Genomic DNA, 15,972 nt, shown 5'->3' with positions numbered 1-15,972 from the left:
TATTCCAGTAGGTGTACTTCTTTCAAGCATGATACAGGATTAAGTGGTAAGCTAATAAGTGTACAAGCTTTGTTGGACTTTCTTTGAACTGCCAGCCCCCAAATAATGAAACAAATAATTATTATTAATTAAGAAATCTTGGCCTTTAGCTTAGGCTTGTTAATAACTAGCTCTTATAACTTAAATTAATCTGTTTCTATTCGTCTATGTTCTGCCACATGCTTTTTAACCTCTCTTCCATTCTGTCCATCCAACTCTTCAGTATCTTGCTGGTGTCTCATTGTGCCTAAATTCATACCCTCAGTTCCTCTCTCTGCCCAGAAGTCCTGCTTAACCTATCCTGCCTAGTTATTGGCTATTCAGCTTTTTATTAAACCAGTCACGATGATACATCTCATACAGTGTACAAATATCCTGCAACAATTAAGTTATAGAATGCTGATGTTAAATGATCTAAAGAGGGAGAAATTTGTGTTGCCAGGAATAAAATAAAAGTTTCAGACAAGGGGAATTTAATTGGAAGTGTGATAGTGGGAACAGAGAGTGGGCCTGATCTCTAGTAAAGAAACTGTGGGTTTTGAAGGAGTTTAGAAATGTATGACCATAAGGTTGCACAAGACATTGGTATTAATTGGCCGTGATTTGTCAGGGTGCAGGTGAAGGAAGAATAATGTATCCAACCTGTATTATATATTGAAACAGGAATATTGGAGACACTTAAACTGCTAATAGGTCTCAGGGCAGAGATTAAATATATAAGACAGATGATAAAATTATCTAAAGTTGGAAAAGAAACAACTTAATAATAGTAGAAACATTTCATATAGAGCTTTCCAGTTGCAATAGAGATCTTTTTTAATTTTTTTAACTCTCAGTCCTGTTCCCTTTTATTGAGTAATAAATCAGATAAAATTGAGTATCCTTTAGGGGTTTATCTATGGACTGTTTGTTACAAATGCGACTGTATTTAAATCACTTCTTGAATACAACGATGTGATATGGGAGAAAGTATGAGATATACATACGTTTTAAAGAAAGTGCCTTTTTAAAAATCACACTTATTTGTGCCTGAGGAGGGTATCATGCACCATGGAGTTGGTTATTTTGTTCCACCATTCCGGTCCCGGGCACTGTAATTAGGTTGTCAAGCTTGGCAGCGAGCGTATTTACCTGCTGAGGCATCTCACTGGCTGCAGTGAGTTAAGTTGGAATTTAATTCCTTCCTGTTTTGAAAAAGTACTTCTCTGTTAAGTTTAAGTAGTATAAATTCATACTTAGATAATGTGTTCAATCTACAAGGCATTTTTACAAACACACTTCCCTTACGAATCTTAGATGTTTTTGAAAATTAGCAGTTGTAAACTTTAGATAAGCTACTACATGTGTTGGACTGTTATGACATATTCAGTTGTGGTTTTGAATACCCATGGGGCTTTTATACTTCAAAAACAGAATTTCTGACCTTGAGTAGCTTGTAATTCAGTAATAGAGATTAATCTAAGTTCATAGTAGGCCTAGTAAAACATTGGGATATTTAACATCTAATATTTATATATTTTTTTCAGTTTTGTGTCAAAAATCTGAGTTCTCATTATTTTCTATCACTCTAGCAGGTACATATGGTGACAATCGCAAATGTACTTGGTGAGAAAGAGTGATGATGGAAGTTATTGAGAATTTTTATGTTCCTTCATTAGTATGGAAAATTGAAACATTACCCCCAAATACAGAGATAATTATATATTGATTTAAAAATTATTCTAAGGATTTTATTTCACAGTAAAAAATTGTTATAACCATTAATGTTTTTAAAATATAATTTTTAAAGAAAATACTGCTTATATGTAGAAGATATTGAACTTAAAAAATCCTAGATATTTAGTCATAGCCCAAAGCTTAGTGAAGGACAGAAAATGAAAGGCATAATCCCTGCTCATAAAGGAGCTTGGAATTGATCTGGGGAGACCCCAAAAGTACTGCAGTCATTCTTCAGTCATGTTGAGTAAAAGCTAAACTGCTGCTGCTTTAGAATCTTGGTACATATTTCTTATAGCAGTGAAGCTGTAACCTGGGATTTGAGAGAGAGGAGTGGGTGAATTAGCTATATGTAAAACAATACTAACGATGTGAACCTCATTTCTTTGTATGTATAAGTAGCTTTCCCACTAAATATTTTAGAAGATACACTTTGAAAAGAGACTTTTGCGGCTTCAGTCACAGAGCAAACATGAAAGTTCTTAGGCATGTAAACAAATTTGTTCTTGAATACTAAATTCTGATGGGATTTTGTTGTCAGAGCTACAACAGAAACTGATGACATCAGCTCTGGTCTCCTAATAGAATTCTAACAGTTGTAACTCCTGCAGTTTTACATAAACATTAAAGCTCATTAATTTATTCTGCTATTAGTGGTGGTTATATAAACCAGTTAAATTCCAAGGCAGTAATACAATTTTCTCTTACCAGGTACTTTACATAATGGAAAATACATTACTGAAAAACACTGAATACAACCTTTGTTTTGGGGACTTAAAAAATTCAATATATTTCAGAATTACACTAAATATATAAATGATGATATTATAACTTTATTAGTCATTATTGCTATTATAGACAAGTTATTGATTTTTATTTACTTTGTATCTAAACTCTCTCTTTCTGCATGGGTTGGAGACTTTCCTCTTTTAAAAGTTAGTCATTCTGCAAATGTTTACTGATGATATTCCAGACATACAACCTAAGTGATTGTATCATTTTTTCCTACTTTTCATTTATTGAAAATAGTTTTTTATACAAAATATTCCGATTATTTTCCCCTCCCACAACTCCTCTGAGATCCTTCCTATCTAATACTAGCAATTATTAACTAAGCTTTTAAAATGTACTCTTTATTAACTTCTTACATGTATATAATGAATTTTAATTCCTCTTACCCCTATTATCCCATTTCACTTCCTCTTCACACCCAGCATATTCCATAACCTGTTGTGCAGTATTATTCTCTGAACCAGATTGCCACCATCTTCAGGAGCTCTGCTGAGCTTGTTCACAAAAGGTCACCACAGCTGGACCTTTTGACTACTGTTTACTTTGCCTCAGAGAAAGATGGGATGATCATGGGACCATAACCTGAGCATCTAGCTATCCCTTCTAACCCATCTTATACAATTCTGCCCTAATTGCATGGGATCTTGCAGAAGCGAGGGGAAGGGGTTCTATTTATGCAGCCACGGAGGAGCTGTCATTTAAGCTGGGTGCACACCTTTCAGTGTAGCGTTAAAATCAGCAATGCTCCTGCTGGTGACCCCTTTCCCGTTGCTCTCTGTTAGTAAGCTTTAAAAACTCATTGGTTCTCCTAGGTAAACTAACGTTGGTTCTCCTAGGTAAACTACCTTGGCTTGTTGGGACCTTAGGTGGAGGGGTGGATGTTTGTTTACAAGTCTTCCAGGGAAGGAATTTTAGCAACACACCTCTGCACTATGAAAACAATTCACCAGGGAGGAGGCTGCAGTTCAGTTCCAGCTTGATTTCTCCACTTCCTGTGACCAAAGTGTGTGTTGTCAGCAGTAGGATATTACTATCACTTTCTGGTTGGCAGCTGGGAACAATTTTATGATCCATATTGTTTCAGTTTTCTTTACAAGATAAGCTGACCAACAGCTCATAGGGCAGTATCATCTAGTACATCTGGTACTAGGATTTTTAGTTTATAAACTAAAAATAGTTTATAATAATATGTAATATATATAATATTAGATAAAAATTATATATATTATAACAGTTTAATAAACTATGGCTTCTGAGAGGAAAGAGTACCTCCATTCCAACATTAATTTTTTTCATTTTATTAAGCTTTTAAAATAGTAGATTTCTATATGGCTTTTTTATAATCCTTACTCTTTGCTATCTGTCACTCCAAACGCTCCTCTGTCCTACCTTTCCATTCCCCTCCACACTTATACCTCTCATCCCATTATTTTCCTTTATTTATAACACAGTCTGCCACTATCCTCCTTAGGCCTTTCCCTTGCCCCAATGGCTGTTTTGTAGTTTTTTTCTGGCTTCTACAGATAACTCATTAGCTAAGCAGAAATCTAAAGGTTTGACATATGATATTCACATATGGTAGAGAAAATGTAGCATTTGTTTTTCTGGGTTTATGTTACCTTACTCGGTATAATATTTTGCCAAGTAAATCCATTTACCTGCAAGTTTTATAATTTCGTTTCTCTTTGTAGCTGAATAGTATTCCATTGTGTATATATACCACATTTTCGCATTAATTGACTCCAATTCCTAGTTATTATAAATAAGGCTGTAATGAACATAGATGACCAAGAACGTCTATAGTTAGATATGAGTCTTTGGAAGCCATGTTTAGGAGCAGTGTATCTGAGTCATATGGCAGTTCTATATCTAGTTTCTGAGGAACCTTCACACTAAGTTCTACAGCGGCTGCACCAGTTTATACTCCCATCAGCAGTGAATAGGGAACGATTTTCCCCACATTCTCACCAGAATTTGTTGTCATTTTTTCTCTTGATTTTAGATGTTCTTACTTCAGTAAGATGAAGCCTCAAAATAGTTTTATTTTGTATTTCCTTGATAGCCGAGGATGGTGAATACTTTAAAAATATTTTTCAGTATTTCTTCATTTGAGAGCTCCCTGTTCAGTTTGCTAGCCTACTCTCAAAACTGTTTTTCTTGGTGTTTTTGAGTTCTAGACGTTCATCCTCTGTCTGATGTATAGCTGGCAAAGATCCCCATTCTGTAGGCTGCCCCTTCACTTGATTCAGTTTCCTTTGTAGTGTAGCAGCTTTCGAATTTAATGAGGCTCCACTTGCGAATTGTTGAACCTATTTCTGGTGGGATCCAGGTCCTGTGCAGAAAGTCCTTACCTGAGCCTACATCTTTACTCCTTCTCTGGAAATGTCAGTGTCTTAGATTTGACACTAATGTTCTCTATCTGTTTGGAATTTGCTTTTGTGCATGGTAAAAGATAATAATTAGTTACTCTTCCACATGTGGACATCCAATGTTCTAGCATTTGTTAGAGATGCTTTCTTTCCTCAAATGTGCATTTTTGACATCTTTGCCAAAAATCAGATGTCTTTAGGTGTGTAGACATATCTGGATCCTCAACTGTATGTCATTGATTTATATATCTGTTTTTACACCAGTACCATCATGCTATGTTTATTACTGTGGCTCTGTAGTAAAACGGGTATGGTGATTACTTCAGCAGCGTTTTTATAATTCAGGTTTTTAAAAAAGTTATCCTGGGTCCTTTGTGCTTCCATGTGGACTTTAATATAGGTGGGGCAATGAGACTAGGAGAATTTTGGAAAGAGGAAAGGCAGAGAGTCAATAACCACCCAGACACTGAGGAAGCAAGATGAGAATGCTGCACTGAGAAAAGGTACCAAACCACGTGGCTAAACATAGATAAGAATTATGGATTAAGTTAAGTTGTAAGAGCTAGTTAATAATAAGCTTGAGCTAACAGGCTAAACAGTTTATAACTGATATAAGCCTCTGTTGTTTCTTTGGGACTGAACAACTGCAAGACCAGGTGGGACAGAAACTTCTGTCAACACTTTAAGATTGTTTTTCCAATTTCTGTGAAGAATTGCATTAGAAGTTTGATGGGGATTGCATTGTATCTGTAGATTGCTTTTGGGAGGATGGCCATTTCACAATAGTAATCCCACAAACTCATTACTAAATAATTTCTAAAAGATCCACTTATGTAAGTGTGTGTATGGTGTGTGCTTGTGTGGTATGTGAGTGTTCATGTATCAGGAGGATTACACCATTCCTTATTCTCTTGAGACAGTCCTTCACTGAATCTGTATTTGCAGCTAGAAAGCCTAGCAAATCTATCTTTCTACAATTGTCTCCCACAGTGCTGAGTTAATAAGTGTCTGTGTGACTACATGGGGCTTTTAAATGTGGGTGCTAGAGATGAAAACTCAGATCTTCGTGCCTGTGCAGGAAGTGTTCTCACCCGCTGAGCCATCTCCCTAGTTCCCTAGAAAGTGTTGGAAGTCTCTTTTATTTCTTATTTTCTTATGTGAATCTTTTCAAATTCTTGAGTTGCTGAAATAGTTTGAACCTATAAAACAAAGCTAAATAATGATAGGTCTTTTCCTGGTTTTAATAGGAATTATTATAGCTTTTGCTATTTATTATGTGCATTGCTATTTTTGTTAATATTTACCATCTTTGGGTAGTTTTCTTTTAATTGTATTTTTATAAGGTGTTGTATTAACTACTAAAGTTCATCAGATGGCTTTCTAGACACCATTAATAACATGTTTCTATTCTTCAGTTTGTTGATGTAATACTGTCAATATACATCCTGACATTGAATTATTCTTGTGTTAATTTAGATGAGATTAGGTAGTGCATTGCATATAGTACTGAGTTTTGCAATTTTTTGAATTGTAGAATGTACTTTAGCCATATTTATCACCATCTTATACCTTCCCTTTATTTTCCCTTCTCCAACTCACTTCTGGGAATCTCCTCCCTTTTTCTAATCTCCTTTCTGCTTTCATATCATGTGTGTGTGTATGTGTGTGTAAGTGATTTGTGTATATATAAAGAATTATAGAAACTAAAAATCATAGAAAACATGGTATTTGACTTTTAATATTTGAGTTAATTCACTTAATATGATTATCTCTAGTTGCATCAATCATTCCCCTCCAAAGGATATAATTTCATTCCTTATGGCTGAATAAAACTCCATTGTGTATATATATCATATTTTCTGTATACATTCACCTATTAGCAGATACTTAGACCAAGTCTATGACTTTGCTACTGTGAGTAGAGCTGTAATAGACATGTATATTCAGGTATCTCTGTGGCATAGAGTCCTTCAGGTACTTTAGAAGTGATATAGCTGGGTCATATGATCTATTTTTAGTCTTTTTTTTTTTTGAGGACACGCCATATGGATTTCCACAGTGTTCATACCAATTTACCTCCCCATCAGCAGTGTATAAGGATTTTCATTCCCTGGCATCCTCTCTAACAACTGTTGTTCCTTGTTTACTCAGTGATAGCCATTTAAATTGACATTCATTTCCTCATGGCTAAGGATGTTGAATATATTCCCATTTGTTTTCTGGCTTTTGGGGGCTTTAGCAATTGAGAACTATCTGTTTATGTTATCCCCCATTTATTAATTAGCTTTTTATTGTTTTGTTTTTATGAGTTCTTTATATATCCTAGATATTAATCCTCTGACAGATGTATAGATATCAAGATTTGTCTCCTGTTTGGAAGGTTGTATTCAATTAACTGTTTATTTTACTGTGAAGAAGCTTTTTAACTCCATGTAAACTCATTTTCAGTTCTTGGTAGTATTTCCTGAGCAATTAGAGACTCTTCCACTTAGTTTCAACTATCAACTTGACATAGCCTAGAGTTATCTAAGGGAGTTTCAATAAGGGCATTGTCTCCATCGTATTGACTTGTGGGTTGTCTGTAGGTCATTTTCTTGATTACTAATTGATGTAGTATGGTTCAGACCACTGTGAGAGGCAGAGAGTCCTGAATTGTATAAGAAAGCTAGCTGAGCAGAAGCAAGTGAGCACAGTGGGAGCTAGCCTCTAAGTACTTTTCCTCTATGGTTCCAGCCTCTGCTCCTGCTTGAGTTTCTGCTCTGCCCTGATTTCCCTCAATGATGGGTTGGGGTTGGAAGTGGAAGGAAGCTGAATAAACTGTTTCCTCCAAGATGCTTTTGGTCATTGTGTTTATCACATTAACAGAAGGCAGATTGAAACAGAGTACATTCTAGAAAGATTTTGCCTCTGTTTATATCTGAGGTGTTTCCCACTAATAGTTTTAGAATTCTAAGATTGATTTAATTTTTATTTAAATGTATATGGCTATGTGGGGGCTTGCGTACATGTATGAAGGTATCCAAAGAGACCTGAAGAGGGTGTTGAAGCCCCTGGAGCTGGAGTTACATAGGTTAGAGTTTTTAAAAATGGGTGCTGGGAACCAAACTCAGGTCTTGTTTGACAGCAAGTGCTCTTAACTGCTGAGCCATTTCTCTGAGTCCCCAGAATTTCAAGGCTTACATTATTATTTTTTAAAAATATTTTCTTTGAGTTTTTGAGACAGGGTTTCTCTGTGTATCATCCTTCCAGCCTTTGCTCTAAAGCTGTCTGTATGTGACAACGAAGTGAGTTCTTATAGGCAATGAACAGATGGTTCTGCTTTAAAATCCAATCTCCTAGTATGTCTTTTGATTAAGAGATTGAAAGCATTAACATATGCAGCAATAATTTAAAGGCGAGCATTTAGTCCTTTGTTCTATTGTTTGTACTGTTTGTTCCTTTCACATTTCTCTATCCCGTACACTGTATTCTTTCCTGAGGCTTCATGGATGTTCTATATTTTCTCTATCGTATATAGGATTCCTCTGAGGGTCTTCTGTGGTTCTGGCGTGATGGTCATAAATTCCTTTACTTTGTGTCTATAGTTAAACATTTTATTTCTCCTTCCATTAAGAAGGACAGCTTTGCTATGTAGTGTAACCTGCCCTGGCAGTTATTTGTTTGATCATTCCATGCCCTCCTAGCTTTTAGACTTTCTATTGAGAAACCTCCTCTTATTCTGACAGGTTTGCGGATATGTGACTTGGTGTTTTTCTCTTGCAGCTTTCGATTTACTTTCTTTGTTGTGTTTACGTAGTGTTTTAACTGTAATATGACATGGGAGGTTAATTTCTGGTTCTGTCCGACTGTCTAAATGCATCCTCTAGCCTGGTGGCCATCTCTTTCCCTATGTTAGGAAAAATCTTCTGCTACACTATCCCTTTAGCATAATATTTCTCTTCATCTATGTTATGAGCATAACTCATAAGCTTGGCTTTTAAAATGATGTTCCATAAATCTCATATGCCCCACTTATATTTTTAAAAATTGTCAGAATATTCTAATTCATCTACTTGGTTATGATAGTCTTTTCCCCACTTGATTCATTGTATAGGCAAGACTTTCCACTGAGTTTATCATTTGACTTAATTGAACTTTCCATTTACAGTTTTTTCAATATTTCTCTCTCCATTGAATTCTAATTTTTTTATATCGACTTCCTTTTTTCATTTATGTTGTTGTCTTGAGTTCTTTTTTAATCCATTCAGGAGTTTATTAATGTGCCTCTTCTTCTGATTTTTTGATCTTGTTTTGGAGACAGTATCTCACTTGTAGTTCTGGATAACATGGAACTCACCATGTAGAGCAGACTGGCTTTGAACTCATGAAGAAGCTGCCTGCCCCAGTGTCCCAAGTGCCGTAATTAAAGACATGTTCCACCTTGACTGGCCTATTTATGCCTTCTCTCTTTTTTTAAATACAGATTTAATATTATTCTTTTTAAAGTTCTATATTTTGATTTTTAATTATTTTATTTTATACATGTTGAATATTTTATGTGTATAAGCATTTTGCCTGCATGTGTATATGTGTATCATGTACATGCCTGGTGCCATGGAAGCCAGAAGAGGGCATTGGATCTGCTAGGACTAGAGTTACAGACAGTTTTGAGCTGCCATGTGATTGCTGGGAATTGAACCCAGGATATCTGGAAGAGCAACCAGTACTCTTGACCAATGAGCCATCTCTCTAGCCTTGTTTTTTTGAATTTTCAAATTCACTCTCATTGAAGGAAAGTACTATGGAATTAGTTTTAGATTTTAAACTAACAATACTTGTTCTATGTACTAGGAGCATGGTTCAGGGAGAGTTACCAAGCTGCCCACTAAACTGGTCTCTTTAGAAAATGGTTTGGATGCTTCCCCCATCTTGGACAAAGAGGAGAGGGTTTTCTTGGTATCTCATTCCTCTGCTAAGTGCAGTTGACATAGTCTTTGTCTCCTCTCCCTTTAAGATGTCTGTGTTCAGAGCACACTGCAGATTTCTCAGGCTCCCTGGCTTTTGCTGCCATCTGCAGTTGCTCTGGCTCTCTGAGCCGGCTTCTCTCTCCAGGACAGTTTCTGGACTTTTCTCCTGTATTGCCTCGCAAGTTTCTAATTCCACTTTGTTTCTGAAACTAGAGATTTCCTGCCATCCTCAGCCTCTTATTGAAACTAAAATAGTTTCCCAACTATTCGCAGTTTACCCTCCACAGATTCTAGCCAACTGTGGCCGGGCGATGTTCACCATCTTCTGCTCTCAAAGCTTTTGTTTAAATCCAACAGAGACACACTAAAATTTCTTTTTCTTTTCTAGACAAAAGAAATATAGTGCCAATGACCTTTTGGCTTTATAGAGAAAATTCATTTTTATTTTTACTTTTTCCAACAATAATGTATCTATTTAAATATTATAAGGAGATTATGCAATTAATCTGAAGAACCAGTCGGCATCACAAACTAAAGCTCACAGAGGTTATAGTGTCATCAGGTTCAGCATGCTCATAAGATTCCTTTTGAGAAATACCATTTGTAAAGAGACTTATATGACAAAGTTCATTTCTCTATATCATACATATAATTATTTTGTGAATAGATAGAAGTTCTTACAGTTTGAGGCTCAGACCTGTAGGGATCAAAATTTAAGGAAGGAAAATGGTTAAGTAAGTTAATTTTGATGTCAGATATGTATAAAGATATAGGAAGTATATGCATGTAGTCTATATACTCCAGATATACTTAAAGATGATGCATCATATATGACATCATACTTCTATTTCTGTAATAAACTATTTGAAATACATTCATTATTAATGGATTAGATTACTAATATCTTATTTAGCATTTCATACTTATGTTCATTAATATTTTCCTTTACAATGCTTAAGATAACATAAATTACATAAGTTGTACAATGTAATGGGTTTTCTTTGGTATTATTACCGTAGTAAGAGTAGTATTTTATCTCTCAGGGTCTTTTGTCTCCAGCCCATTCTTCTTCTGCTCATGAGCCCAGCATGGCTAGTTGGTTTGTTTTTGTCACTACAGGATGTTTGCCTGCCATTTGATTGTCTGACTTTACCTCACTAAATATATGTACCTTATATTTATCACTAAAATGAAATTTGGGCAATTGAGGGAAGAATTTGACATTGAATTAATAGCAAGCAGATAAAAACTAAGCAAGTTAAGAAAACAATTTCAGTCCCAGGGAGTAACCAATTTGTGTGGCAGAATAAGAGAGTAGCAATAGCACAATGCAAGTAACTATGCTTTATTGGGGAGATAGGCATTTAGTAAGAACATGTGCCTGTGTAATGGGGTGGGGGGGTGAAGAAAAGAAAATGCTTTTCCTAAAAGTTAGTAGCAGCATAAAAACTGTTAAGATACATCAAGTAAAGGAACCAAATCAAATATCAGAAAAGAATAAAAATAATTAAATCTGGAAAGGAAGTTATTAAAGGGTGATAGGACGGATGAATTTTTATCATCACAAATTATTTGATTTGTTAAACTGCAGGACAGTGGTAGAAAATAAAATTAGGTGGGAGAGAAACAAGTAGGACACAAAATTGCAATGCATTAGTCACAATACTTTTATAATCATTCATATTCCCGAATCTATTAGTAATACCTTTTTACTGTTACATGGTATTTCATTTCATGGTTATATCACATTTTAAAATTCTTTTATTGATAGGCATCTGGGATATTTCTGATTTTCTACTATTATGATTAAAGCTGCTAGTATCATAATTAAAAAATTATTTTGTAGACATATGCCTTAAATTTTCTGAGGTGCATATGCAGTGGAATTGCTAGGGCCTGGTACAGGTATAAATGGTATATGTTTAGTTTGTTTACAAATTATAAGATAGTCTTTTTTCTTTTCAAGACAAAGTTTCTCTGTGTAACCCTGTCTTGGAACTCACTCTGTAGAGAGGCTGGACCAAAACTCACAGATACCCACATGTCTCTGCCTCTAAAATCTTGGGATTAAAGGTGTGCCACCACTGCCTGACTGTATGATGATTTTCTAAAGTGATTACAAAATAATTTATTTTGTACTGTCACCAACAATGTTTCAGAGGTTATTCCGTGCCCATTTTGCCCATTTTGTCATCTAAAAGCTAATTATAGTCATCCTTGTGGTCATGTAATAGTGTCTTGCTTTGACTTTAACCTTTCCTTCCCTGACAGCTATTTCTACTCCTCTCTTTCAGACAGTTCGGCATGGTTTTCCTTATCAGCCTACAGCACTGGCCTTTGATCCAGTCCAGAAAATCTTGGCTATTGGAACGAGAACAGGTGCTATACGAATGTATCCTTAATTTTTGTTAATTATTCATTCAAGTAAGTAAAGCATTTATAACCAAAACATGTATTGTTTCCTTAACAATTAATAACCATTGCTCAAATCACTACTGTCAAATTTCTTAGTATAGTTTTTGCCTTTGAGATCACTGTTGATGTTCCTTCTTTAGCTTCTTCTTTTCAACAATAAAAACTCGTGTTGTTTTCTTTTTCTGATCAGTCTAGTTAGAAGTTTGTCAGTTATACACATTTCTTTATTATTTACCTATTCTATCAAAGTTTCTACTTTGAGCTTTTTTGAAATTTACTTTGGGTTTAGTTTGTCCCATTTTAGTTTCTTAAGGTAGAAGCAGACATTAATTTGACAGTTTCTTTTATAATAATGTGCATATAGTGCTATAGGTTTATTCCCAAATGCATTTTAACATTGTCTCCTTTTTTTGTAAATTAAACCTTTTATTTTAGGATTTACATTAAGTATAAGAAATATTTTTGAGACATCTCGTGTATTCTCTGATCCAGTTTCTTTTACCTGTAATGTTTTATAAAACTGTTGTGTGATACCACATCTAGGAACCTGGAGACATGGCTCAGCTGCAAAAGTACTTGTTATTCTTGTAGAAGTCCTGAGTTTGGTTCCTAGCATCAGTAGGGTGGCTCCTAATGGTCTATAACTGCATTACAGAGGGTTTAGTACCCTCTTCTGGCTTCTGAGGGCAACAGGCATACACATGGCGCTCATACATTCATGCAGGCACTCATACATAAACATAGATTTAAAAAAAATCTTAAGAATAATATTCTATACTTCTACAGTTACCTTATTTTGGCAAAGAGACCAACAACACACACTGGTGCTGGCAAAACTGGTTAACGATATGTGCAAGAATGAAACTAGATTTTTTTCTCTTTCATTCTTCATAAAACTCAACTCCAGTATATCAAAGATTTCAATGTAAGATTTGGTATCCCGAATCTGATGGAGGAGGAAGTAGGGAATATACATGAACTTATTGGCACAGGAAAGGAACAGTTATTCACTGCAAACGTGTAGTCACTATGGATTTCAGTGTGGAGATTCTTCTCAAAGCTAGAAATAGAGATACTATATGATTAGCTAAACCCCTCTTGCACATATACCCAAAGAACTCTGTGGTGGTGGTTTAAATGGAATTGGCCCACAGAGGCTCATATATTTAAATGTTTGATCCCCAGTTGAAGTGTTTGGGGAAGTATTAGAAATGTAGCCTTGCTGGAAGAGGTGTGTCACTTGAAGTTTCAAAAGCCCATGCCAAGTCGGGGCTTTCTATCTCTGCCCCCAACTTGTGGATCAGAAGTACTGTCTCAGCACCCTGACATCCTGCCTGCCTGCCTGCCTGCCTGCCCACCGCCATGCTTCCTGTTGTGATGGTCAGGAATTCACCCTCTGAAGTGTAAGCAAGCTCCCAATTAAAGGCTTTTTTTTATAAGTTGCCTTGGTCATGGTGTCTCTACAGCAGTAGAAAAACAAATGGGAAAACTCTGTATCCTATTGCAGGGAAACTTGCTCATCTACATTCATTATGTCTCTAATCACAAGAGTCAGGAAAGGGAAACAACCTAGATGTCCATGAATAGATAGGGAATATGTGGTGTTGTGAGATGTTAAGCTCTTTTGGCTTTTTGAGGTTCTATCACCCAGCTCCCAAATAATTCACACAGGGGCTTATTATTACTTATGAATGCCCTGCCTTAGCTTGGCTTGTTTCTTGCCAGCTTTTCTTAAATTATCCCAACTACCTTTTGCCTCTGGGCTTCTATCTTTCTCTATTTTTGTTTACCTTTCTTGTGTTCTTTCTCCATGGCTTGCTGTGTGGCTGGGTGGTTTGTCCCTGATGGCCTCCTCTCCTTGTTCTCTTGCTCCTCACTAACTTTCCTCCCAGAGTTCTCCTTCTACTTATACTCTCTGCCTGTTAGCCCCGCCTATCCTTGCTCCTGCCTTGTTATTGGCTGTTTAGCTCTTTATTAGGATCATCAGGTGTTTTAAACAGTCACAGTAACACAGCTTCACAGAGTTAAACAAATGCAGTGTAAACAAAAGTCACATACCTGAAAATAATATTTCCCAACAATATGGTATGTTAAAAATTGAATATTATTCATCTGTTAAGAAAAATGAAACTAAAATTCACAGGTAGGTAGATGAATCTTGAAATAATCATTTTATTTCTAAACAAATGTCCTATGTTTTTTTCCTTTGTGAATGTTAGTTTTGTATCTCCAGATATGTGTGCTTCCTTCAATGCACATAGAGATTAATCAATTATTAAGGTGCTATATGGACGGGAGGACTTCAGGGAAGGGGAGATAGAACACAGTGGTATAAAGGGTTAAAGGAAAATAATGGAACAGGAAGGGCTTAATGAGGTGGGTAATGGGAGGGCAGGGTAGAGAAAAGAATAAGAGAAAGGGGTAAATAATTCTAAAAACTTTGAAAAATTCATATAGAAACTTACCACTGCAGAAACTTCCTAAATATATATGTATTATGCACATTAAACATATGTAAAAGAGTTTAAACGAAGTCACCCTATAATGGAATAATAATGCCCCTGCTAGACCCCACAGGCTAGCAGGGTACAGTGCCACGAATAGGTTCCTTCTTTTGGAGTTGCTGGCCATTGAAGTTCCATAGACCCTCCCAAACATTACAGATGATTGCCAAAGCTTTTTACCTTCCATAACCAGACACTAAGTCCGTATTGCTGAAGATACTACCTAGTTGAGTCACATGAACACAGAGAAATCAAGATGGCATTCACCTGGAAGTTTCATGCCTATAGGCTAGCTTTCACCATGCTGGAAGATGCTATGCATGCTCTTGGAGTAGAAAAGCAATCACTTATATTATCCGGCTACAGTAATGGTTGACTTGGTAAGACATGTCCACTTGTGCAATAGTGGCACATCCACTGGTATAATAATGGCATGAACAATATGGGAATAACCAACTACTTTCTTCTTGGATTTAAGGTTCACTCCACTGATTGAAACCCATTCCTGATACAAATATTAGGCCCATGAACCTGTGGTAGATAAGCCCAGGCCCTAGGGAAGAAACTACTATTACTCTGCTAAAGGACATAATAGTAAACCAATTCCCAATGACTTATCATTCTATACAAAGATCACCGTATCTCTTAACCCTCATTGGAACATCTTTTGCAGTATATGAAACACCTCGACCAAAACAAAGTTGGTGAGGGAAGGGTTTATTTGGCTTACACTCTACATCGCTGTTCATCATTGAAGGAAATCAGGACAGAAACTCCAACAGGTCAGGAACATGGAGACAGGATCTGGTGCAGAGGCCATGGAGAGGCGCTGCCTGCTGGTTTGTTCTTCATGGTTTGTTCAGCTTCTTTCTTATAGAACCCAGGACCACCAGCTCAGGGGTAGTACCACTCACCATGGGCTGGGTCCTCCCACATCAATCACTAGTTAAGAAAATGCCTTACAGGTGGATTCTATGGAGGCATTTTTTTTTTTTCAGTTGAGGTTCCCTCCTTTCAGACAACTCTAACTTGTGTCAAATTGACACAAAACTAGCCAGGCCAGGGGAGAATATAAATAGAGAAGGGAACTTTAGGGGCACTGAAGGGTGTGTGTAGGTATGACAGGGAGGAGTGGAGGCTGGCTAAAGGTAGACGGAAAAGAGATGAAGATATGATGTCAGGTATCTTAGA

General features: G+C 36.2%; 1 protein-coding gene across 1 annotated transcript in view; it reads left to right on the top strand.

Annotated features, from left to right (window-relative positions):
- Stxbp5l (syntaxin binding protein 5L) overlaps positions 1-15,972 on the top strand; it is a 208,717-nt gene that overhangs the window by 23,766 nt on the left and 168,979 nt on the right. Inside the window, exon 3 of the mRNA XM_050148905.1 lies at positions 12,157-12,254. Coding sequence (XP_050004862.1) covers positions 12,157-12,254 — 98 coding nt within the window. The remainder of the gene's footprint in view (positions 1-12,156; positions 12,255-15,972) is intronic.

Source organism: Alexandromys fortis, unplaced genomic scaffold (assembly GCF_014885135.2).
Source record: "Alexandromys fortis isolate MF-2015 unplaced genomic scaffold, M_Fortis_MF-2015_v1.1 scaffold_4, whole genome shotgun sequence".
NCBI classification, from domain to species: Eukaryota; Metazoa; Chordata; class Mammalia; order Rodentia; family Cricetidae; genus Alexandromys; species Alexandromys fortis.
The sequence above is the reverse complement of the archived record's forward strand: the minus strand, read 5'-3'. Positions and strand labels throughout refer to the sequence as shown.